Raw genomic sequence first — 27001 nt, 5'->3', positions numbered from 1 at the left:
GTCGGTTCCCCTCGCAAGCTTTCACTCACAGATACGGCATACGGCGACGGTGTTTTCGCCCTTGAACTTCATACGCAACCTCACGGCTACGACGACAACAAAAATGCGCCTAGTGTCCATATAATTGTTATCGCAATAATATTCCATTAGATTCGATCTAGTCCGCAGGCGCGTTTCGTGTTGACAAAATTGCTTGAAGAGGTAGTAGGGCATAATAGATCAGGGAAGCTCACTTCTTTATGGTATAATGTTGCTCAACCTACGTTCCGATGCCCTCGCGTCCATAAACGCGGCGTATTTTGCTTCTAGGTATAATGCAGCAACTGCTAGCGCAGAAAGCATGCGACGTGGATCACAGTGTTCTCGCGACACCTACGGCAGGTGCCGTAGTTGGCTTGTCTTTAGCTAGTGCGGTGTGGGCTCGTCCGCTTTAGCGTATACAGGTGAGCTTTGGATGCTATGCCTTTCCCAAGCAAAGCGGGCTGGCAAAATTTTATTCTGACTAAAGTTTGATCACGCAGAGCTAAAATACGAAATTCAACTGTTAAAACAATAAAAAATAAATAACCTAATGAACTGCAATTCTGGTATTTATGTCAATGTTTGGAATACTGGGGGCGAGGACATACGGAGTCGCCATCTGTCGGAAGCGCCTCCCTTGTATAGTATGAGGGATAACGCGGCGCGCTCCTCATAGGTTTGGCTGCCGGCGCTCAATAAGTATACCACGCGGGAGCCCTCCTGGACATTTCTGTAAGTATTCTATAAACGAGGGAAGTTTTTTACTGTCAAAATAATAAGCTTGGGCAAACAGAAACCACAGAATGATTTACAGACGCTATCTCTTTACCGAATACGTACAGTGTACGTCCACTGCGCCTTGTCGCTGCGATGGAGTCCCCCAAGCTGGCTTCTTGCGTGAGAGGTGGGCAATCGCTGAGAGCAAACTATGTAAAAAGTGTTCTTATAGTGCCTTGTATGTGTAACCAAATGGCGCATAACAGAATGAAGCTCAATTCACCGATCGCGCGGGTTCCCAGCGACCGACTGCGCGTCTGCATGCATATCCGCGCACATTGTTTCGCTTTCGCTGTGAGCGCATTTTCGCACCGCGTGCAGTGAGCTCTAGGGCGCAGAATATCAGCACTTAACGTACAAGCAACCATTGTTGCGTGGACTATCAGAACTGTTCAAAAATAATTTCGTTATAACTATATAGGGACTTCGACGCCTATACGGCGACTTCTGATGTGCCGTCGCGACGATTCAATCTTTTTTTTTTCTAAATTCTTGGACGTTTCGATATCATTAATCATCAAGTTGCGTTGCACTGTATGTTTATGGTCTTCTCGGCGAGCAATTTCCCGCTGTTTCTTTTTCCTAATCCAGTACATTCATTGTTTCGTGCTAACACGAACATGATCATATGCCATGCCTTTTTTTAATGTGCGCCTTACTATTCCCTTTCCATTCCAGTGAACTCGCCACTATCTAGAATCAACAAGTTCACAGACCAAAGCTTCATGACATCAATCGCGCAGTGCGCGTTTTCTGCTACTCACCACGAACATCGCAGCCCCGACGCCGTAGCAGAAATCTTCCTTGCGGAAGTGCTTGCTGCACACCCGAGTTGTAGCCGATGGCTGCTTGCCGGTTCTAAGTTTCGCGGTTCAAGCTTCACGCAGCTTCTTGTTCTGCGGGTACGTGTAAAGGCTGACACCAGGCTCCGTTCCTTACGTCCGGCACTGTGGTACTGAGCTGTAGCCTACCATGTTGGACTCCTTCAAACGCAGCCACTACCCATTATAGTACTTTTAAGTGTTGTTAAGCAGACACCTGAAGCGGGAAAACATCCCCACTTAATCAGAACTGCAGCGCAGGTGGGGCTTTAACCTTTCGTTTTCAACAATGCTGATTTGGTTTGCATCTCTGTTTTGCACATACCCTTCTCTGTCTCCTTAACCTTTTTCTTGACGGATGATTCCTTACCTGTCCCCCCACTGCTGCCCAAGTATTTGCTTGTCAATTTCCTAGTTCGCTTCCTCCACCTTGTGTCAACGTTCCTCGTGTATGAGTAACTGAAAACCCTCCTAGCCCACCGCATTTCCCCCATTTTTCTCAATCGCTCCTCAAATGCTACCTTGCTACTATAGGCTATCTGCCCTCGAAAGAAGACCATCCCAGATTCCCCTGCACCCCAAGATTTGGTGTCTCAATTGCCATGTGCTCCCAGAGCGAGCCTATACCCACACCACGTTGCCTAGTTTCCAACTGTTGCCGGGTCTCTGCTCTCATATAACTGCATTGGCAAAAGTCAGGCCTGGAACCATTACCCCCTTCCATATCCCTCGCACTACCTCGTACCTATTGTAGTTCCACAGTGCCCTACTCTTCATAATCGCTGCATTTCTGTTACCTTTAGTCGTTAGATATTTTTCCTACTCTGTCAGATACTCAATTCCATTATTTATCCACACCTCAAGGTACTTGTATTTATCGACTATCTCCAGCGTGGCCTCCTGTATCTTATGCTCGCCGCAAATGTTATCATTAAAAATCATGACTGCTGATTTTTCTTTGCTAAACTTCAAGCCTAATCTGGGTCTCCTTCTGTACCACATATGTCCATCAATCCCTGCAGATCTTCTGCATTGTCAGCCATTAATACAATATCATCCGCGTACATCAGTCCTGGTAATGACTGTTCAATCAATTTTCCTTGTTTGAAAATTATAGGTTGAAGCCGAGTCCGCTTTGCTGTATTTTGGCCTCTTAACCTTGTAGGTACAGCATAAACATCAGAGGTGACAATGGGCGCCCCTGCCTAAGCCCCCGCCGAATCATTACAGGCTCTGAAACCTGCTTTTCCCATTGTATAATCACCCGGTTACATTTATAGATATCTTTTAAGAAATTGGTTACTCCATCTTGCACTCCTAAAGTTTCCAGAATGCCCCTCAAGCCCTCTTGAAGTACACTATCATAGGCTCCCTTGATATCCAAAAAAGCCAGCCATAGGGGTCTGTGTTTCTTTTCAGCTATTTAAATGCACTCTGTTAGTGAGAACAGATTGTCTTCTAGCCTCCTATGCTTCTGGAACCCATTTTGTAGCTCTCCAAGTAACCCCTCGTTATCTACCCATGCCTGCAATCTGTCCTGTATAGTCTGCATAACCACCCTGTAAACTACTGACGTCACTGTTATAGGCCGGTAGTTATGTATGTCAGCTTTGTCCCCCTTTACCTTATATATCATTCTCATCTTACTTAGCCTCCATTCGTCAGGTACATTAATTACCATTCATTAGCATTTTGCTCACCACCTCCCTTAATGCTTTCTTAGATTTCGGGCCCAAATTTCTTTATTAACCTAATTGGAATACCATCGGGGCCTGCCGATGTGCTACTTGGTACCCTCCTCTCGGCCCTTTCCCACCCTCTTTGTCCAAGCGAAAGCAGTGGATTGACCGGGCTATCCCTCTCCGGCATACTGCATGTACCATTTCAATTTCAGTCAATGCCCGAGACAGGCGCCTCTGGCGGAAAACGACACAAGTGCGGCGTCGCGGTTGTTCGTTCGTTTGACATGCTGCACAGATGCTGTTCCGTTTCCATTCAGTAGAACTAACGTTCGCGCGATGTAGTGCTTGAAATGTTCACTTCATTTATTGTCGAGCATCATCCGTATCTTACTGCACCTCTATAAGAACGCTTGGTGGCCATTTTTACGTGATCATCTGACTTGCTGAGGCATGAGCGCCGAGGCCGGAGATGGCGATGGTCCGCAGAGTTCACTAGAACCTCCGGACAATCCCGCTTGTCAAAAATCCATACCTCTGTGCAGTCTTGTGGAAGACGGCCTCTACCTCGGTGGACGAGACGCTGCTGAAGACGAGGAATTGATTCAAGGTTTCGGCATCACTCACGTTCTTACGGTGGACACGTATCGGCTCAAATTTGAGGGAAATGTCGTCTGCTTGTACCTCTATGCCGAAGACAGGGCCGAAGAGGACTTGCTTAGTCGCTTTCATGAGGCCTGTGAATTCATCGAAAAGGGACAACAGAACGGCGCGTGCTTAGTGCACTGGTGAGTTGATCGCTTGTTTATTGCACGCACGTTACCACGTGGTGTCGGCGTAACTGTGTACATTGTGCTCGTTCCAGTCGCTTTGGTGTCTCGAGGAGTGCGACATTGGTGGCCGCTCATCTCATGCGAAAATATGCCTTAGATTATGCTGAAGCGCTGCACAAACTGAAGGAAAGGCGTGCCTGCATTGGGTATGTGACTACCCCTCCTGCACCACTGCATTCTGTGGAGGGAACATGCATGCTTACTTTCGTTTAATTCAGAGAATGTCAGAGGTGACTTGTCCAAATTTCCATTCTTTGCTTGATGTTGTATAGTGTGCGGGCGCTCAGCTATTTGGATATCTTTAAACAACTAGTCAACATTACTGTGCAATACCATTAGGTTAAACACTCTTCACAACATACTTTTCTCTGTGAATAATTGTTGTTTTTGAGTGTCACGTAACAAACAGGCAAAAAAGAAACTGTTCCGCCATCACATCAGGTTATGAGCAGTGCTGAGAGTGACAGCAGCAAAGTAGTGTGGCTACACAAGAATAAAATCACTGTGAGAGAATAGCATGGAAATGCATGGCTGTACAATGAGACATCAGTATGTGAACAACTGGTACATGTGCCCTTCCCAAAGCAGTATGTTGTGTAATCTGAACCACACCATTCATTGTGTCAGTGGATTAGAAATATACACTGCAACTCGTGAACTACAGCTTTGATCGCATTTCCTTTTTGACCGACTGTATGTACGGGCTGCTGTAGCTGCTGTCCAGCCACAATAGCCTTTCGCACCGATCATTGCCCTGACATTCACACTGCAAGTCCACTGAGTCATTGCATTCACTTGTTTGGAAGGCGTCAACACAAGTTAGTGTGTGTAGCAATGTACCTCCAGGTAGAGTGCCTGCATTCCTTGCAATGCACCCAAGTCAAGCGGAAAGGGCAGCAGTATTCAAACAGTACCTGACTGATGTTAACTATATCTTTATACTGTGTGCATAGGTGTCACACAGGGCTTTTATTCTTGTTGCTGTTATATTCATGGCAGCGATAAAATGGTGTGGTTCTATGTCTCTTCTTTGTCAGAAAGAATATTTTTAACATGAAGACCATTTTAACAGAACGATTCTGTAAGCCATGAACCCCTTCTATGCCTTGGATGAGCTGGGTTCGTCCACATGTTTCTGATAAAAACAGCCAAGAATGAACTCGGCTTGTCAACGGTACTTTGCATTTTCTGGCAATGCAATGGACATGCCTAGTTTTGTCTTAATGCTTAGTCGTGCTTTTGGTAGATGGCAGCACACAATCCATGGGACAGCGGAAGCAGAAGCAAAATTATTCTGACAAGGTAAAACAGGTTGGCAACTGGGGTCTTCAAAAATAATTTGCCCATTTTCGGTCAGAATTCGGCATAAGATTGTGGCATTGGAAGGTGTTAATTCATTTCTGCCAACTCTCCTGAATTTTTCTTAATGCCTACGAGCTCGGGTTCGTTTACAGTTTTACTAATTTTATGCTCTGCTTCACTAAAGATAAATTCTGTTTGCAAAAAGCTTTCGAGGTGTTGAAAGATGGGGCGGTACAAGATTGCAAAAAACATATACAAGAAATTGGGATACTACATGTGCCACCATCTTGTGGCAGTGCAAGACACCATATACCAGAAGGGTAGTGGCAAATTTCGCAACAGCACAGTCACTGAAGAATTCACTCTTATCTAACAACACTGTATAGCTTGTCAGTCTCTGCTGTTCCAAGTTTGCTGCTACTCATGTGCTGCATCTAAAGGTAAACTTGTTAATAAAGTGTGTGTAGCATTTCACAAGAAGTGTGTGCTGAAGGCAAAGTTCTAAACAATGCATGTTATACGACCCACCATGGTGGCATAATGACTTTGGCATTGTGCTGCGAAGCCCAAGGGCACAGGATCGAATCCCAGCTGCCGTGGCCACATTTCGATGGAGCGAAATGTGAAAACACCTGTGTATCATGCATTGGGTGCATGTTAAAGAATCCCAGGTGGTCAAAATTAATCTGGAGACCCCCACTATGGCCTGCTTCATAATCATTGTTAGGGCAGTGCTTATTGATTAAAAAGTAAGCGCTGCTAAATTGGAGGTGTTCTGCCTTTGTTGAAATGGTCAGTGCCTAAAGTTAATGGGACACTCTCATTAGATTTCTGGGCTGAATCAGTGAGGCAAGAAGCACCACAGAGATACAGAGATTAACGTACCTGCCAGCTTGTGAACCTGGAAATTCTTAACAGTCCCACGGACACGAATTAAGGGTGTGGGGGAGGCATAACATGCAAAAAATTCTGGGGTTTTATGTGCCAAAACTAGCAACATAATTATGAGGCACACCGTAGTGGGGGACTCCGGGTTAATTTTGGCCATCTGGGGTTCTTTAACATGCACCCAATGCACGATACACAGCCATTTTCACATTGCGCCCCCGTCTAAATACGTCTGGGATTCGATCCCTTTCCGTCAGGCTTAGCAGTGCAGTGTCAAAGCCACTACACCACCACAGCAGGTAGTTTAACATGCATTCTTTAGAAATCTGCCTTGAGCACACACCTTTTGTGAAATACCACACCCACTTTATTTATGTTTAGATACAGCACACAAGTAGCAAATAGCAGCAAACTTGGAACAGCCGAAACTGACAAGCAGTACATTGTTTTTAGATAAAAGTGACTTTTTCAGTTACTTTTCTGTCGCCAAATTTGCAGGTACCCCTCTGGTATATGGTGTCTTGCACTGCCACGACCATATATGATTATGTAATGAAAAACTTCAATTGATTGAGAGAGACTTGTCTATGGCTCTCCAGCACAGCATTACTTACAGCCTTTAGAGTTGCTTTAGAATATGAGCTGCTTCTCTTTGTTGTGATTATGTGAAATTTATGCATACTGTATGCATGTGCGTGTGCCTTACTCACGGATTGTATGATTGCTAGCATTGCTTGCATTGCTTGCATTTTATTCTGTAGACCAAATGCAGGCTTTGTGGCTCAGCTGAAGCTTTTCCAAAAAATGGGGTACAAAGTAGACAAAGCAGACCTGCAATTCAAGCTCTTTCTCTTGGAGCGGCTTTCTCATTTGGCAAAGAAAGGTAGGTGGCTTAGTGTTGACTCTAAGCATTCGTATTAAAATGGCCAGTTCCAAAATGTTTCAAATAGTCTTTTGTGGCACTGTCTGTACTGATATGATCAAGAGTTGTTAAACAAGGGAAGTCTTAGGCTGGAGCCAATGTTTTGCCGAGGGGATTTGTCTTCATTGAGGTGAAGGCAAGTCCCTTTGTCGAAACGTCGGCTCCATAGTGATATCCCTTGTTTGGCCATTAGTGATCCCCTCAAGTCTCCATCTTTCAGTGACACCTCTGTCTTGTTTGGATGTCTGTACTGACATTGTTCACATATGGCAGAAGCTTTCACAACTGTTCTGAGGAAAAGTGATGACACTGCTTCATTTAGTTTTCATATTTTCTGCATTTTATGATTCCAGTTGCTCAGATTAAAGTTTTCCTTATCTGAGTCTCATTATGAAGTAACTCGGACAGCAGTTTCTGCATGTTACAGTTTCCTGATTAACTAGTGTACATGGTTTTCTGCTCTTAGGGGAAGCGTCTAATTAATATGTGTGTAATATTTAATGTTGGCCACTTTTTCTCCATGAAGTCGAAGAAAGGAAATTTAATCAGTCTGAACACTAATGGAGGTGTTACTCCTAAGGCAGGATGGCACTGCACGTCTAACTTGCCAAATTGATTTGCCGACGAGATCTCTGTAAAGAATTGATTTTTGTTGGAAATATTGATCGAATGCACAGATTTGCTTGCATATATAAAATTTTATTTTATGTGCAGCGTAATAGTGTCTCTCTTGTTAATTGAGGATCTCCTCTGTTGCAGCTGGCTCATTTTATGCCGTACCATGTGAGGTGAAGAGCTTCTGGACTGATCAAGACAAGTCTAGTGGGGAATGCTTGAGGTGCCGGAAATGTAGGTCAGTATCTACAGCCGCAAAGCAGCAGGGCTGTACTGCGTACAGTGTTCTACGTTCTTTTGTGGCTATGGATATGTGCAGTAGATGTGCGTGATGTGCTAGGTTGGTTTTAAATCAGTCATTTGACATTGCGAACAATGCTTCCTCCATCCATTTGTTTTTCACAAAGTGAACCTGTTCTGGCAGTCAATGTGCTACCTAATGCATGACCAAAGCACGTGGACATGCAGTAGGTGATAATAATTTGCAGTTTGTATCATCTTTCTAATATTAACAGTGCAGGCTGTCAAGAATAAGCCAGTGCAGAGAACTGGCTTAATTCTCTACAATCTCTGCAAACTCCTCTTGTAGCCTTGCTGTATCACTTGGTTATTGAAATAAATCAGACAAGTAAAACCATGCAGCTCTTGGTACCACAAAGGCAGTTGACTCAATAACAATCAAATAAGTCCATCCCCATCCTTTTCCTCTCCCATGTCTGCTGATGATTATTGTAGGACTTATTGTCCAGAACAAATGCATTGGATGCAATTTGAGATACACGAATGATTTATAAAAGGCTTTTGCCATAGTTACTAAAGATCGGAAGTACCTGTACATATCTTTCTTTCTTGCTATGCTGGGTGTTTCAGAAAACACCTAACTTTTTTTTTTTAAAAAGGTGAAGTTGAGAAAATCAGTGATTTCCTCTAGATTGCTTTTACTGCAATAGTGTACATAATAAAATGACTTGAAGTAGTGATTGGATGAGTAACTATAAAAAGAAATATTAAAATAACATTTTAATCGACAGTGTAAGCCAATCGGTCCTAGGTCAAGACTCAAAGCAAGTCTCCATAGTTGCAAAGCCCCAAAGCACTTCTAGAATTGTACAAGGCTGACATTGTAATTTCCGTGGAGTAACTAATTCCGGTGAATTTCACCCAAAAGACCAAAACTGAAATGCTGAAGGACATAACTGTCATGCCCCCAGCGGATGCTCATGAGTGACCGTGACTGTTTCTACATTACTGTCTGGCAAGCATAAAGTGAGATAGAGCATGGCTTGATCAAGCTTCTTGCTCATGCTTACCTAATGAAAGGAGGAAACAGTCTTGTCACTCATGAGCATCTGCTATGACACAATAGTTGTGCTCATTGGCACTTCATTTTCAGGCTTCTGGGCAACATTTACCAGGATTCATTACTCCACAGGAATTAGCATGTCAGCCTTTTGAAACTCTGGAAGTGGTTATGAACTCTTCGGACAGTGGGCTTAAGAGTCTCACATGAAGATTGATTGTTTTGGTTAAAAAATTTGTCTATAACAAGTACATACAGCGTGAACAGATGAGAATGAGATAGGATGCAGCGGTGCTTGGCAACTGTAATGTCTTCCATTGTATTGGCTACATATGGGAAGTGAAATAAAGTAATCCAGAGTGAACAACCAATGATGTGAAAATGAAGGAAAGCACACAGGACAAAATGAGGAGCAGATTTTGACGTGTCAAGTGCGCGAGTGCCGTGATCACAGTGGGTCAGCCATGCAAAGAGGACGACGAGACGCTGCAAGCCAGGAGAGAGAAAAGAAAGAAAAGAAACCGGGGAAACGTGGAACAAGCCTGCGTGGAGGAAGGAGTTCGGCAGTGCTCTAGGCGCAAGAGTGAAGTCGTCAGGCCCGTGCTTCGTGCCTTCTATAGGTCCAATGTGACCTTCCAGAGGCGTGGTCACCGCATTCTCCCGATTGCACTCGGGAAGGTGCCGATTGACGTGGGAGAAACCGAGAGCAGAGGTGACGCCATTGGACTTGCTATCTGGCGTTGAGTCCTCTACTGTGCCAAGGCCGCCTGCCCATGTCCCATCGTCGCAACTGGACTTACTCCTGCATCACTGGATCCCGGTTGTCCGCCTCAGGGTGGCCAGAATTTTTCTTCAACAGTGCCTGCCTTCAGCACCACTTCTACGCACGGTCCACTGCAGACCATGAAACTGTAGGCCCCTTCTGACATTGATACTTTTTTTTGGAGACTTGATTCTTTTTTGTGGGTTTGATTAGTTTGTAGAGTTTCTTTTACTTGTGCTGGATTTTCTTTAATAAATGGCTTGCGGTGTGGTAATGAACGACTTCATCGCTTCGTGCACCGAGGTGGTGCCTAAACAACAATTCATTAATTGAAAGAACCTCATCACATTTGGCGTCCGCGACAGGAGGATCGTTGTCTCATATTTGGAAAAGAGACAGCCTAAAATGAATTTGATGGACTTAGTCACCGTGGCCCAGCGGTTAGGTTTGCATGGGGCAGACTTGGACAAGTGGATTCAAGAGTGATGGTCGATTATATGTGAGAAAGCTGAGAAGGAGCACAAGAAGCAATTGGCTGAGCAAGCAGCTGAAAAGCACATCTAGAAGAAGAGCTTCGCAAGGTACGCCTTCGCATCAAATGCATAGATCCAGCACTCACGGATGCTTGCTCCGAAGGGACAAACTCCATTGTTGGGGATGCAATACAGCAGTGCAAATGGGACTGGAAAGCTCTCTCCGACATAGCATCAAACGTTGACAAGCAGAAAATGTCTCATGCAAAGACAACTTGTAATGGAGCCATCGTAGGCAAAGGTACTGTTTTATCCAAAGAAGATGTTTGCTCGCAAAGTAAGGAGCACATTGCCTCTGCATGTCAACCAGCCCAGCGTAGACGATGACCGGTTCGTACATGGGTCCGAGCTACCGTGCATCAGCCGTGTTGAGGAAACTATAGTTAGAACTGAGTATCTCCTCGAAGCTAAAGATAGTACATTGGAAGATTTGCACCCGGGCCAAACTGAACCTGAAGTTATCACGGCTTCTGAGGAACTGTCTTTGGTTTCCAAAAAAAAGTATTGAGGTGTCTTGACTGCATTCCTCGAATCGGACAAAAGCAACTGTTTGTAACACTATGTGCTCTTGGGAGGGTTTATGCCTGTCTGCCAAATATACTCATTGCTTTAAGGACGCAGGAGCTCCTTTTGTGTTCTCATGCGCTCATGTGGGGTTCGACCATTGGCATGATGTTGCAACTACACATCACAATGTTTAGGTTATTAGGATGCAGGCAATGACTTGGTTGATGCCATGCCTTTTCATGACTCTAGCTTTAACAAAAAATGTCTGGGTTAAGCTTACAGTCAACAACACTAGAGGTCTGATTTTATGCAGATATAGAGGCATGACTTCCGGGAGCGATACGATCGTAGATTGGCTAGTCTACTCTAACAAAGAAGATAGATATCTAGTTCGATTGATGTGGGAACGGGTCATTTAAAGGAGCTATGATGCTTCATTTATGGTTTCTGTCGGAATTTTGACCTCAGACATAGTGACGTATAGACTTGGTTATGTTTATTCAAATGGAGTGTGTGGTGATAGTCTGTAGCACACTTAGCAGCAGTTATTTTTTTCTTTAAAAAATAAACCTTCTTAAAAGGGGGCTATGTGATGTGTCAAGTGCACAAGTGGGTCAGCTATGCGAAGACGACGACAACACGCTGCAGTGGTTGCACGAGCGCGCCAAAGAAATAATTTTAACAGCAACAACAACAAGCCAGGAGAGAGGAAAGAAAAAAAAATGCAGATCCCAGGCACTGTGGGAATCGGTGTAAGCAAAGCTTTCTGTGCTGTTTGGTTTGATTGATGATAATTAGCGGTGATTTTGATGACGAATGTTTAATTTCTTGGAACGTTTTGTTAACATGAGAGTGGTGAGTTGATGTTAAACTTTACCTTGTGTGCACCACTGCTGTTTGTCTGCATAGTACACAGAACACAAAGGGGGAGGTTTTTGTTTGAGGCGTCGTTGTGCGCCATATTTCATAACCTCTGAGAGGGTTGAGCATTGTCATTGCACGGCCGCTCGATCCAAAAGCACAAGGTGCAGCCCGCTGCATCGCGCCTGAACGGTGTCTCGGGCCTAGTTCTCCATGCTCCCGCTGCGGCGCCACCGCTCGAGGATGGCTGCTGATAGAGAGCGCCTTCACAGCTGCGGCGGCACGCGTGATCTCCACTCCAGTCAAGGCGTAAATAATGCGTTTTATATTTGGAAATTGCAGACAAAATCTTTTAAGTCGTCGTTGGAAGTGCTGATAATGCCACAAACGCCAACAGATTGTCACAGGGGTGGAAATCTGTTCTAGAATACGCCTGAACGCTATCCGTGACGGTTGCCCGTACGATGCACGACCGGGTGGTGCACTTCCATCGAGAGGTTCTGCTTGAAGCAATCTATCAGTACTTTTATTCACTTCTCGTGAACACGTACGCAAAGTAAAAACTTTACATAGGGAGAACTTGTACGAGTTTCCCAAGTAATTCAAACTAACTTATATGAAATAAAAACGCTTATCATTGCTAATAATCATCAGTAGATTGTTTCTCATGAAAACGAAGCACATTGAGTGATGCTAGAGGTTATCTAAGGAGTGCGTTCCTTTTAATGAAGCTTCAAAAGGCATCTGCTTCTAACATGCTCATACCCTTTATTTGAGCACGCTTTCCATAAAACACATTCCCGCAGGATTCTTTCATTGTAGGCAGGTTTTTTTTCCCCTGAAGTGGACACTTGGTTGCTGATAAAAACAGAAGCTTTGTCTCCTTTTTCCGCTCTTTGTAATACCTGAACAAAGGACTGAATTTCGTTGTTGTTTTCATAAACTAAGCGGTGGTTTTTCATTTCGTCCCGTTCGGACTGCAATTTTTTCAACTCTTCTTTTTGACGGGCAACTTTTTTTTAAAAATCTCTTGACTGCTTGCTTTGACTGTTCTAGGACGTCCACAATATCTAATGTAGTTTGGCAGGCCTGGTCAACAAAAAAACTACGTTCAGAGCATGATTCTAAGGCAGTCTCTGGAACTAGAGCTTCCACCTCGTCGCTGAGAAACTGCAAGGCACTTTCGATGTTGGGGCTTTCTCCTGAGCTGCCGCAATTATCGCTTGCCTCAACTACTGTGTCATCAGTAAAGTTTCTTCGATGGCGTTTTTTGGGCTGCACATTCTCTTTTTGCAGGTACTTTTTGCAGGTCGGTACCGCATTCGGAAGCAGGAGCCTAAGTTTCGTGTTCATTTTATAGTCACTTTCTATAAAGTGCAGGGAACATACCAGAGACCTATCGCTCGGTTCCCACTTGCTTCCTTTTCCCGACACTCCTTGGCGAGATATATTTTTTTAGCCACGCTTCTCGACACTCCAAGTGGCAGGGGAACTCGTGATATTTCACAGTCGGGTCCTTTTTGGCATTTGTGTTGCAGAGTGGCACACAACAGCTGCGCGGCATCGCGCCACATGAACGAGGCTGGCTACGGCACACACGCACACCGAAGAGCCTTAACAAAACACAGCAAGCACAGGCAAATTTGCTCACACACACGCACGCGAAAAAGCACGAGATTAATGCATATCGCACGAAGCAAACATGTTCTGACGCGAACCGACTTGCTCACACATATGGCCGCGAAAAAGCACTAGATTAATGCATAGAGCACGAGGCAAACACGTCCTGACGCGAGAACCAACGCCCGCTTAGCCCCGGTGCGAAGTCGCGAAAGCATCCCTGAGCATTGGCGCCCTCACCAAGAAAAGCGGTCGCAATTGTAAACTCGGCCGAGATGTGCACGCCTATCATCCGCGGCTCGACGTAGCTGGCCGCACCTTGCTTTGCATTGAGCGGCCATGGTCATTGCCTCACATGGTACATCGCATCATGGCAGAAGCATTAAACTTGAATTGGATTATGAGGCTGTACGTGCCAAAACCACAATCGGATTATGAGGCAGGCCATAGTGGCACACTCCGGATTAATTTTGGCACCGTGGTGTTCTTTAATGTGTCCCTAAATCAAAGTGCATGAGCATTTTTTATTTCGTCCCTGTTAAAATGCGCCTGCCTCGGTGAAATCGGCGACCTCAAGCAATGCCATAGCCGCAAAGCTATCGTGGCGGGTACAGAAGTGATGATTTGACGTGCGACCACTTCTGTCGCCTAGACCCTGCGTAATTTGTCCGTTAGACATATTTGCATGGTTTCATTTCTCAGAAATAGCAGAAGTGCACTGTACCGTACCTTGAACTTAAGTATATCCAGTGTTTCCTTGCCTTCTCATGTCACCTTTTCCCCTATTCCTTCCCCCCCCCCCCCCTGTTTGTATTTGTATGGGAACTGTGAGCGAAGAGTGTCAAACGAGTGGCATTCACTCATTTCGCGACTGTGTTGGTTCTACCCATTCTCTGCCTTTTCTCCCCCCTCCTCTCTTCCATTCTATCTAGTTTCCCTCTGGAGTTGCACATTGGTAAAAAGTGTTGGTAGAAAGGTAAGCGCTTGCGGGGGGTCACGGATAATTACAGCTGTCAAGAGGCTAATGTGGCGATGACCCGGGAGCTCCAGAGGTCATTGCGCACATTCGACGCGTTGTTGCGATCCAGACGAGTTCCTTGCATCTCTCTTTTTCTCTGCCACACTCCTTCCATGTGTATACACGCTCTGAATCACCCCCCAACGCGGTGTGCCGACAGCAGCAGCAGTGGGAAAGTCGAAGGAAAAGGCAAAGAAAGCTTCGCTTTAAAAGAAACCTGGGAGACTTGGAACAACAAGCCTGCGTGGAGGAAGGAGTTCGCCAGTGCTCCACGCGCGGAAGTGAAGTCGTCAGGCGTCGGGCCCATGCTTCGTGCCTTCTACTGGACCAGTGTGACCTTCCAGAGGCGTGTTCATCGCGTTCTCCTGATCACATGCAGGAAGGTGCTGATCGACATGGGAGAAATGAAGGCCATTCACCGGGAGCAGAGGTGAAGCCATTGGACTTGGTGTCCGGCGTCGAGACCTCTACCGTGCCAAGGCCACTTGCCCATGTTCCCAATGTCGCAACCAGACTTACTCCTGCATCACTGGAACCCGGTTGTTTGCCTCAGGGTGACCAGAATCTTTCTTCAGCAGTGCCTGTCTTCAGCACCGCTTCCAAGGTCCGAGCGCTGCCTCCGTCGCCACCTTTAGTTCATCTCGCAGCTCCACTGCAGACCATGAAACTGTAGACCCCTTTCTTTGGAGACTTAATTCTTCTTGGTGGGTTTGTTTAGTTTGTAGAGTTTCTTTTTCTCTTTGTGCTGGATTTTCTTTAATGAATGGTTTGCGGTATGGAGCAATGATTAATTAATTGAAAGAACCTCATCACACAGATATATCTGCAAAAGGAGTGGAAGGTCACTTTTAATCCTTTTCTTCTTGTTAGATTTGCACTGCCCATCAAAAAAAATTCGCAGTCGAACCATCCTTGGGGTTGATATCTTTGTAAGCGATAGTGTGCGCATTACGACAAGGAGATGCACTGCAGATTTCAGTGGTGAACGCGTCCCTCAGCCACCATGTGGGACCTTGCAGAGAAAGGGAAATTTTTATTCAGCATTAAAACGCGTTGAATTGCAAGACACAATGGGCTTGACCTTGTAGAAACATGCAGCGAATTTCGGCTATGAACACATCCTCTTCTATCTCCATCGTCAACCAGAACATGCATGCACTCACTTTTTATGAGTAAGTAGCTGCTATGCAATGCACCTGTAGGCTTATGCCTCAGGCGCGAAGGAAAGAGGCAGCTGACCCAAATTGACGTCGGAATAGAACTGCAAGCCTTGGCTTAGCGTGCTACTGCCAGGCACCTTCTTTATTTTCTTCTCAAGCGGGCGTGCTCTATCCGGGTTCTCGGCGCCACCCGAGGAAGGGTGCTACACACCTATCATGCCAAGCATCTCAAAGCACTCATCAGCATGAGGGAAATTAGTAAAGATGTTTTATTCCACCTTCTTAGGCATGTGTTCACGGCCTAATGGTTAGAACATCGAGCTTATGTGCTGTGGAAACCGAGTTCGAAACTGTTGAGTAATAATGTAGACCATCGCATTTGTTGATCTGCAGTGCAATGAGGAAATTATCAAAGGCGATAATTGGATGGGTAGAACAGGCATATAACTTACATATAATTACCACTGCACTCTTACACAGATGCAAACACATGCACATGTGTAGCTGCCATTGTCGTTTTTCACCACAGAAAGCAACCATCAGAATTTCATTATATATAAAGAAAGCATGATTTGTTGAGACATTTCTTTACTCAACGTTATGGCTGGAGGACCAGAATTTATCAAGATTGGGCATACGAGGTTACATGAGGGTCCTGTTTATACAGTTTTAGCTGTGGACAACACCAGAATGCAGCATCAGTCAGGTTTGAGACCGTAAAATAAAGGTAGAAGAAAGTGCTTACGAAGGTAACCAAAAAGGTGGAAGAAAAGAAAAAATTACCAAAGGAAGAAAATTAAAAGAAAAGAAAGACAAGGGTCAAGCAACCATTGCCTTCATGTAATGTGACTGAGTTCAAGGAACATGAAGCATGAGAGTGTTGCACTATAGCTAACAGCCAGAGTTAGGGGACACAAAGGACGCAGAGGGGAGAGTGGTAGTGGGGCCTGCTTTTCCAATGTAGCGTGGTATGCATGAGCGCTATGCGTTGTGTAAGCTTCATCGTATGGGGAGTTTCTCTCGATTTTTGTTGACCACGACCCTATGAAGCTAGTGGGCAATTAAGCCAAGGAAAGCACAGAGGTAACTAGCCGTGGTTGAAACTGAAATGCAGAAAATAATGCAGAAAATTAGAAATGAAGGTGGACGAAAAGCTATCTTGTCGCTGTTGGGGACCGTACCTACAACCTTGTCATTACGCGTGCGATGCACTACCAATTGTGCTACAGTGATGACCATTAATCCGTTCACTAACTTAGGTATTTATGCTGTCTTCTCGTCCACTCTCATTTCCCCTTCTTTATTTTCTGTATTTCAATTTCAACCACAGCTAATTACCCCTATGCTTTTCTTGGCTTCATTGCCTGCTGTCTTTATATGGTCGTGATTATATGTGTATATATATCCCGTCGATATCATGTACACAGTGTCAGTGTTGTCTGTTCAGGCACGTACCCAGTGACCCAAGTTGTCTACTAGGCCAGACAGCAGCTGGCAGCAAGTTGTCTATTTGGACACATACCCTGTGGCCCAGGTTGTCTGCTCGGCAAGGCCGCAGCCAACACATACCTAGTGACCCGAGTTGACTCTCCGCCCGTGAACGACCAGAAACGTGTAAACGGCCAATTGAGGAGAAGAGTAAAAAAAAAAGCTATCTCTAAAAAACATCCAGGAAGGTGTGGCATCCACCCCCAAAAAGCGTGTCTCTTTCTAGTTAATGTAACCTTCCGAGTGAGGACGTTGCTCTGACTCTGTGCATTAGAACATATTGTATTACATACATGAACTGGGATATACCAGGACATGAGTTCCTTAGCACGTCCTGAATGTCAGTGGTATTCCTGAAGGGCCAGTAACTTTGGGAGTCTCTGCTGTGGAAGATTTTAAGGCCATATTGGTTTTGCCTTTTACACATCTTATGTTGTAGTGTGGTGCGCTGTTTATTCGGATGTTTCTAATCACAGACCAAATGGTGTTTGTGTCTGTGCATAGGTAATTTGGCATGTGTGGTTATTATCATTTCAGGTTTACACTCTGCTTTACATCGAAGATTGTGCCTCACACACCAGGCTACAGCATTGCCTGGTGGGACACTCGCTGGAAGGAGCCGGAAGAGAGGCTTTGCCAAACAAGCATCTTTGTTGAGCCAACAGCCTGGCTCTTCAACCAAGCAAGGGCACTCCAAGGAAGGGTAGGCGCCATAGCATTTTCTTTCAGAACAAGCACTTCAATACTAGCTCACTGTATGGTTTGTGTTAGTTAAAAACTTTTACTGAAATGTTTTACCTTATACCCCTGTCACACAGGCACTCGAAAGCCTTTTGAGCAAAAACACATCTCTCAAAAAATAGTTTCGCCCGCAGACACATGACAGGGAACAATCTTTTTCAGAAGCGGTCTTTTCTGGAAGCCGAGTTCGTCTATCTCTTTTTGTCAGAAAAGGGGTAGCCTTGAAACCAGTGGGTGCCAGCAGTTATCATATATTAAAGTAAATAAGCAAATGTGTCTTTTTCTGTTACCTAGGCTCATAATAAAAATAATGTTATGTCTCGCCGAAGGTGTAGTAAATCCAGTAATGCTCATTTTCTTCTGTGCTCTTGTAAGTAGGTCGAACAGGTCAGGGATTTCGCATGACGACGCTTACAGACCTGTGCCGCGTGGACAAGACGTTAACATTTCTTAATCGGGTGTTGTTAAATTTATTTGAAAAGTATGTAATAAACTGAGTTTTCACTTGATATTTCGAGATACATCAGTTTATTTCGGCCGATTTTGTTTCAAATGCCAGCACCACGCTTTCGGTAGCATGTCCAGAAGGAAACACTAAAAAGAGATCATCGGTTCCATGTGTCTGCTGTGCAATACCTCTTTATTAAAAAGCCTGTCAACTTGGTAAAAGACCACTTATGTAAAAGAGCTTTTGCATGCTCATGTGACAGAGTATTACACTGACTGTAGCAAAGGTCCAGTGATACAGGTCTTATGTTCCTGGTTGTGGTAGCCATTTTAATATAGAGGTTAAATCTACAAATATTTTTGCTTTATGATTGTTTTCAAGAGTAAAGTTATAAGTGTTATGATTGATAATCTTGATGTTATCATTTTCGTTTATCGTTATTACGGTAATCCTCCTTTCCTGCTTTCCTACCTTCCAGAATTGCGTAAGTGGGTCAACTCGAGTATGAGTCAACTTAGGCATGTTGTGACACTTACTTATTCTAATGGTAAACAAGTTTATTCTAACAGTAAATGAAAAATGGTATAACAGTCATTGTGGGTTGGTGATTATGGTTCTATTTAATGACATATGGGGTTGTATAATGCAATGATTTTATTTCATTGTTGTTCCTTCTTGTGCTTTGTCAGTATAGATGCTCGATCAAATTTTGGTCAATTAATGATTAATGATTAATCAATTATCATTTTAGCCTTTAATCGATTAATCACTTTCAATGCAGGGTGTTTAATCGATTAATTGATTTATCTAAATTTCTGCCAGGCACTTTAGTAAGGTTAAAACACAGTTATCTACTTTTGTAGTACCCTATTTTAATGTTTGAGAGGTTTGAAACAAGTTTGAAACACGAGTGTATAAACGTTTAATGAAGCATAATCTTTAATTTCTTAGACTAAGTACAGTTGGCACTAGCGGCTTTTGAAAAAATAAACATATGTTAAAAAATTGTCACTTAGGGAATTGAATAAGATACATGGCATTAGTGAATCCATGTATAGTACAGTTAAACAAGAAATAAGAGAAATGGCAAACGTGAAATGTGAAGTCCAACTAAGATATGCATGGAATTCCAATATGCACAGGGTAAAAGAAAATCACTGGTTTTGGATTTTTAACCACATGCTCTTCTCTACATAGTGAAGCAATGTCAGTTAACTGAGATGTTTGGGTGAAACCGACACCTTCTTTAAATGGCCACACAACCAGCTTGCAAGACACTATAGATTTGCTGGAATCAACATGAACTCCATCACTATCTCATGAACATGCTACAAACCGGCATGTATACTGTGCCACGTCTTTAGTGGACTGGGAGTGGCACGGCGATCAACAACTGGGTTGCTATAGTATGCCTTGAATTGCGAGGACTTCGGGTGGTGTAGTGGTGTGTGCGGTGTGGGGAAGAGAGTGGAAGCGCTCAGCGTGGCATCACTCGGAACTCGGAAAAGCAGTCAACACTCGTGCGCTCCACAGCAGCACAGTCACTGCTCGTGCGCCGCCATTCCAGTATCAATATTTTCGCACCACTCCTCTCAAACTCTCAAAAATGATGAATCAAACAGGTCTAATCAATTAAGTCGATTAAACAAAAGGTGTACATCATGTGAGATTAATCGTGTTATGGGATACATTTAATTGATTAATCATTCATTGATATTGCCGACCCTATTTGTTAGTGGTCCGAGTGGCGCTCTGCCCACATTATTAGCGGGATCAACTGACTGTGAACAATGGATGATAGGAAAGAAATATAATCGAGTGAAAAGAATCCTTACATTATACCAGCCCTGTATTTGACTCTACAGGGCTTTCAGAAACCAGGTACCTATAATAATGGCATCAACTATGCTGACAAGTTTTACAGCGAATCTGTTAAGGGAAGTTCTGCAACGGCTTTCATGCAGCGGTCAAGGCCGGTGTGTGACAATGTTGTCGATATCAAATGTAAATGCAACGCAATGTATGTCGGAGCCTTGAATTTGCTTTAAAGCATAATTATCAATGATAATAAAATAAAATATGGCTATAATATATAAACATGTATGAATAGACAACAACTTATTTGCACAGTTTTTTTGGCCCAGTTATCTGTAATTATTGTTCCTCACATTACGGTTTTCCGGCTCCACGTTTAAGATCTTTGTGCGACTGTAGCAGTGAAAGCTGACGGAATTGCATTGCAGCACAGCCGACGTGGGAGCCATGTTTGAGCAAGGTTGTGAGCCAACAAACAGACTCTGAAGGAGCCTCTTTGTTGGTTCATGATTTTTCGAAGGGTAGGAAAACTCACTTATACAGCTTCAATGTCTTTGATGTAACAGTTGTCAGATTGGCATGCATCTGTGAAGGATTTTTTTTGTTAACATCAACAGTGCCAGTTGTGTGATCTGCCAGAATAGATACACATAATTGTTGACAGCAGTGAGCCTCCTTGCCGGTCTTGTTAAGTCGTGTTCACAAGCCCACTCATTTCTGCATCGTCCAGTGTTCTCAATGTATCTCTTGCCATGTATTGAAGACTCTTTTACATGACTCTAATGGTGCAAGCCCTTTGTATGTCTTATGCCCATGTAGCAGAGAAGAGCTTTGGTGCCCAGGTTATAAAGCTCCTCAAACCAGGCTATGTATCTGCCTTCTGTGTTGGTAGCTGTCATTGAAATGGATTTTTAAAAAGCAGAAGGCTGGCAACAAAGAAACAATGCATGAGCCAACATAGTGAAAGAAAAAACTGGAAGTGGTGTTTTACATTCATAAGGCTCGCCTCCCATAGTCTTAAAAAGGTGGTGCAGCATTATGGCATTCCTGCTGTCATTACTGGCCCCTGTAAACTGTCACATGTGCACACGTTTTCTCAGGCAAGAACAGGAAAGTGCCCTGCAAAAAGAAGCATGCGAAGTCTTATGTAACTTGCCCCATTGGCTTACTGTACGGGATTTCCCTTATCATGCGGCAAGAGATACGTTGGGCAAACAGAATGGTGCGTAAATGATTGGGCTCGATAGCACAGCCTCTCAATTATAAATAAGACATTTGCTCATTTGCCGATGGGCTGCACTAAGTGCTCTTGCACTCCACAGTTTCACACTATCAAAAATACTCAGATGAATGAAGTAGGGACACAATGATTTGAGAATTTCTTATCACATTCAACAAAGTGGTTTGCAATGCATTAGTAGACAGATTTCCACCTGCACTGACAATCCACCATTGCATCTGCACATGTATGAATAGCAAAGTTATATATATGCGTGTGTGCTTTCCGAATAAAGAACTAGTCGCATCGCATTCACTGCAGAGTAATTTGCATATTACAACCGTTTGTAAGTGGCTGCCATAAGTGGTTGTCCTGCGCGTGATTTGGACAGGTGTGGTTATATAGTGTGCTTGCTGGCTTAGTGCATGTTCGGATATGCTCACCTTATCATTTAGTGTTCTTCTGCCCACGATGCAGTTAACCTGTCCAAATTGTCATGGCAAGCTAGGAAACTACAATTGGTCAGGTGAGGGTCTGCAATTGCATTTTTTAAATTTCTTTTTTCTTCTCTCTCTCTTCTTTAGTGCACACTACACTTGAGTAGTTATTTCAGTTAGAGTAGGCTTTCATGATGTATTCACTTAAAATACGATTGCATTCTGTGGAGGAAAGGTTGGTGTACATTTCAGTGAATATGAGTATGACAGACATCTTATAATTAGGTATGCTTCTGTGACCTTGTTTAATGTTTAATTACCAAGTATTGTTTATATTGTTATGTGAATGAGCTCATAGTGCCAGCCTCATTGTTCCTGCTCGAAGCCAGAAATTTTAATTCAGTTATGTTGCTCTTCGGCACTTGAACAGTCAGCATTGCAAGAAATAGACAGTTTTAGTTCAGTATTTGCAGCCAAATGTAAACATGTTACATACATAAAGAAATAGCGTTGTCATCACTGCGCATGCTCTGAACATTATTGGGATTCTGTGGTTTACATGCGCTATGATAATGTACATTATTTGGAGAGTTTAACGTGTAATGTTTATGGACGCAAAGAAATAGCATTGTCGAACATCATGGCGTCACCCATGGCTCCCGCTTCAACGTGAATTCTCGTGGTGGCTACGCTCTCACTCACGTTCATCAGCAGTATATTGAAATTAGCTATCGCTTTCTCTAAACTCACCTTAAACATTATTTATCAGTGCATATCACATCCAATTTCTGAATTCGTTCGGCGATTCCGGCCCCCGTAGGCCTAATGAGACGCGTCCGCGTGGCAACAACCATAGAGTTTCCTACAAAAATTACTAGAGGGAACTCTGGTGCTGCAGTCATTGTCCTAACATGGGAATGATGGGAAATACATGGATTTGTCTGATCTTCGTGCTTGTGGATTCAGACGTTCTTGTGGCTTTGTATATTACGCTATATAAATCTTATTGTCGTATATTTAAGTGCAATCTATATTCTTCGAAGTGCAGAAGACGCCGGGAACACGTACAATTGCTATTAATTGCAACGATTGAGCTTGTCCAGGTGGCCAAATCGAAATGCGGCAAGCGTCTCACGGCACTGGCATGCCCGCGATAAATTCATGAGGGCGGTTCATACGCTTGTCGATACATGTGTCCGTGGCTTAATGGCTTCAGTATCAGGCTTCTGTGCTAGAGTTCCTGTGCTAGAGTTCCTGTGTTCGAATCCTGTCATCGGACAATTTTAATGATGTTTATTTAATTATTTATTACGCAATACACTGTTGAAAATGACGAGTTTACAAAGTCACAAAGCCGTTTGAAGCCAAAAGGACGAAGTTTAGGCAAATCCATGTACTTTCCATAATTCCCATGCATGGACAACCGCTCCCATTGCAGCTCCCGTAGACACTAGCGCCAGAGTTTGTTCTAGTAATTTTTGTAGGAAACTCTATGGCAACAACAGGATGGTTGCTGATGGATTGTCTTGGCTTGGATACGTTTGGCACGAGACACTAGATGGCACCCTATTTTCTAACACCTTCCTTACGTTTGCATTCCCATATGGTAAACTAAAGGTCTTGAAAAGACGCGCACTGTAACGTCCTGTAAAGATGCTTACGTTTAACGTATGTGAGGTGACAAATGCTATTCTAAAACTGTCTAATAACTGACATAAATGTAAGACTGGTAAAGTCGCAGCTTTGCACATGTTTTAGGAGAAGCCCTCAATGAGGAACAGATTTAAAATCTTTAATTCAGTTCAGTTAAATTTGTGGTGTAACACACCCATTGTGTCTCCCAGCTGTTGTTGAAGCTGTTACCTGTTGTGTTCTTGCCATCACAGGGCTGTATTGTGAGTGTGGAGCTTGTGCACAGCCAGGCTTTCATATCACGCCAAGTAAAGTTGACAGGGCTGTTGGTGCATCAGAGCCTGTCAAAGCCTACCTGCGGCACAGACACAGGCCTGCCACAAGTGAGTGTGGGCCCGCTTACAGTCGCCTAGAGGAAGAGCCTGATGACAGAGAGAACGACTCCTCGTCCACCTGTAAAAGGCTGCAAGATGAGCCTGACAGTGGTAATGTGGAGCTCATATCTGCCTGCTGTCAGTTGGAGAAGCAGCCGGAATGCGACAGCAGTGAGCAAGTCTGTGCCTGCAGTCAACTCGAAGATGAACAGCATGAGGTGCACAGCTTTGAAAGTGCATTGGTCGCTAACTTACATGAGTCAAACGAGGAGCAACACGATAGTAGAGGAGGGGAGCATCCAAGAACAAACTAGGCAGCATCCCAAAGCATTAATTTGTTGAAAGGACACGGCAGCAAGGATTCGCACAGGAAAGAAGGCCTATGGACATTGTAAACAGTTCTTCTATTAAGCTTTTTTTTTCTACCACATTGTTTTGTGGTTTCTACCTTTAACTGACAATTTCTGTAAATGAAAAATGCACGAAATACTGTTGTATGAGGCTATGGTGAATGTTATGGACTGACTAGCTGCTAAGTTAGCAGAAATCACGCATGTGGAGCATCCTCTTCTTTTCATTTTTGGTCATAACTAGGCTTTGCATTTTGCTCAGAAAAATGAAGGTCAACATTCCATTACCATCACTTTTTTTTTTTATTGTTGACTCAAGTCACAGATGATGTTAAGCCCAACTCCAGCCTGTCTTGGAAACGCCAGAAATAATTTCCTGTGTTGACATTGCTTATATCAGTACACACTGGCTGTCGCATGGTCAGTGTTCCGTGACAAATGTTCCACCTATGCTGAGATTCATGTGATAACTGCCAGGCGGATGAAGGTTTTCAGCAAAGCAACAATGGGGTAGTGAATGACTTACTGACTGGCATGTGATGGAGTGAACATAGTTTCAAGAGTTGTTTGCGTGAGTTTTTCTGTTTTGAATGTGCCAGTAAAGCAGAAGTGTTTAATCAAGCAGCAGGAATCATGATCAATACATGCTCAAAAACGAGGTTTAATGATATAAGAGAGTACATGTACTTTTATTTATTTTATTATCATGCTTTGTGCGTGCTCTCATTGCCTGTAAATGCAGTTCTTTGCGCCTTCAAGTCCAGATTTAGCCCTTCAGATCTAGTCCCTTGTTCTGATAGTGACATAACCTCACAGAGTGAGCAGTTGCAATGCCTGTGGACAACAGAGCAACATCCTATGGCTCTCCAATAGTGTCAGTGACTGTACAAGACTGTGTCAGTGACTGTACAAGACTGTTTCGATTTGACTGTGTAAGGCTACAGTGCTCTAATACTTTCATGCTCTTTATGACCTACAATGCAACTGCACCAGTTGAACATGTAGTTCATAGGAAAGTGGTGTGCTGTAATCGCATCACATCACACATCACTTTATTACTTTAAAGACCCCCAATATGGGGGTATTACATAACGGGGTGGGTACAGGAATAAGTAATCACATATACAAAAAAAATCATTGGTTAAATATGGCAGCTACACAATCAGAAAACGTAGATGGACAGGTGGTTGCAGTGACGTCGTGTGGAAGGCCATTCCAGTCTATGGCTGAGCAAGAAAGGAATGGGGCAGCAAACTTTGTAGTATGAGCACGTGGACGAGCAAATTGCAGGGGATGACCAATGCGGAGTGAAATTCGTACCAGAGAGCTGATGTAGGGCAGAATATGAAGTGAGCTGAAAAAAAAAAACTTATGGAACAAGCACATACTGGCGATTAGATGACGACAAACAAGATTTGCTAAACCGGATTTCACTTTTAAAGATGATATGCTGGTACTGTATGAATAGCATGAATGAATTAATCTAGTGGCTCGATTCTGTAGTTATTCTTGTGAAGTTATCAGACAGATTTGGTTAGGGCTCCAGATAGGGGATGCATATTCTACTTTTGTTTGTACCAGGGACGTGTATGCCCGAAGCTTTACGTTCGGTTTAAAAAAACCAAGGGTTCTGTTAGCTGATGGTAGTATGTTTGTGACATGCGCATTCCAGGTTAGGTCTTTGCACAAGGTTACGCCCACGTATTTGTAAGAACTGGTTAATTCCACTGCGACGCCAGGATTAAGTGATGCATGACAATTGCAATTGTAAAGACTGCAGGAAGCCATCTGATCTCGCATACATTCATCACTTGCTGATACCACTGGGCAACGCATTGACTGTTGAAGTAAGCTCAGTTGTTCATATTGCATGGCAAAAGTGCACTCGCACAGCATGGGGCACAAACTACCAATGACATGGCACTTTGCAACCTCTAATACATTGCTTTACCAGCTGGTAAGCCATGCGTTAAGTGGCATTAAAAAGAAGGCAGTGTATAGAGACAACCCATTGGTGCAGCTTCGCATCATGAAGGTTTTAAATAAAAATGACCTGCTGCTCATGGAAATTTGTAGGTGAAACTGTGTCATGTGAAACTGAACAGATGATTAAATGTTTACACTCTTCCATTTTTTGCATCTTTTTACAATGTTTGCATTCACTATTACATTTCTTTATACTCAGTAATAATGCTCAGCACAAAACAAGTTATGTCTAGAAAGCAGAGCAGAACAAGGGTGCAAACTACAATATTGCGAAGTGCACTCGGGGTGAGCCGTCATCTTGCAAATAACAGGGTGCTCAATAACCACCATATAAGTTCATTTCTCAGTGAGAATGTGAATATGCGCTAGTTAAAGACATAATTTAGTGGTAGGGACATAAAGTGTAAACCTTAGATTAAACAGGTGTTTGACAAAGTATTCATTAACTTTATTTGCTGGTTTCATTTGCAAGTTAAGCTGCTGGCCACATTCAGGTGCCAAGGCAGCTTGTTACGTGCGTATATTGAGGGTACAAGAGCAAGCGAAAAAAGTTCAGAAAACAACATTTTATTGTTAGTAAACTGATAACATAAGCACAAAATATCAGAGAAGCTATATAATGTGTGGAAAGCAAACCAAAATGACATACATAAAGTGTGCAAGGCAGAAAATTTTCAAATGTGTGCAAGCATTTTCATTTTTAATACAAATTGACCACTTCTCATTCCATTTCTGCTCAGCTGGAAAATTAAAACAATATTCTCAATAATCATGAAGGGCTGAATGAGCAGGCACCCACCATGGCAGCTTAGTGGCTATGACATTCTTTTGCTAAGCATGTGGCTTGGCACCTTGCTTTAGTGGCTGCATTGCAAATCAGGCGGAATTTCA

General features: G+C 43.6%; 1 protein-coding gene across 1 annotated transcript; it reads left to right on the top strand.

Moving 5' to 3' along the window:
• The first annotated feature begins 3536 nt into the window (after positions 1-3536).
• Positions 3537-26252, top strand: MKP-4 (dual specificity protein phosphatase MPK-4). Its single transcript, XM_075691210.1, has 7 exons — positions 3537-4086; positions 4164-4277; positions 7083-7204; positions 8003-8096; positions 17646-17811; positions 21809-21857; positions 23655-26252. The coding sequence occupies exons 1-7, from the start codon at positions 3752-3754 to the stop codon at positions 24086-24088; spliced, it is 1314 nt and encodes a 437-aa protein (XP_075547325.1). The 5' UTR covers positions 3537-3751; the 3' UTR covers positions 24089-26252.
• Positions 26253-27001: the final 749 nt, after the last annotated feature.

This window comes from Dermacentor variabilis, chromosome 1 (genome assembly GCF_050947875.1).
Source record: "Dermacentor variabilis isolate Ectoservices chromosome 1, ASM5094787v1, whole genome shotgun sequence".
Classification (NCBI taxonomy): Eukaryota; Metazoa; Arthropoda; class Arachnida; order Ixodida; family Ixodidae; genus Dermacentor; species Dermacentor variabilis.
This window is presented reverse-complemented; position numbering and strand designations above follow the sequence as displayed.

Coding starts and splice junctions, on each gene's coding strand:
- MKP-4 (XM_075691210.1), top strand. CDS start 3,752: ATGAGCGCCGAGGCCGGAGATGGCGATGGTCCGCAGAGTTCACTAGAA. Junction 4,278..7,082: donor GAAAGGCGTGCCTGCATTGG/GTATGTGACTAC, acceptor TTTATTCTGTAG/ACCAAATGCAGGCTTTGTGG. Junction 8,097..17,645: donor TTGAGGTGCCGGAAATGTAG/GTCAGTATCTAC, acceptor TTATCATTTCAG/GTTTACACTCTGCTTTACAT.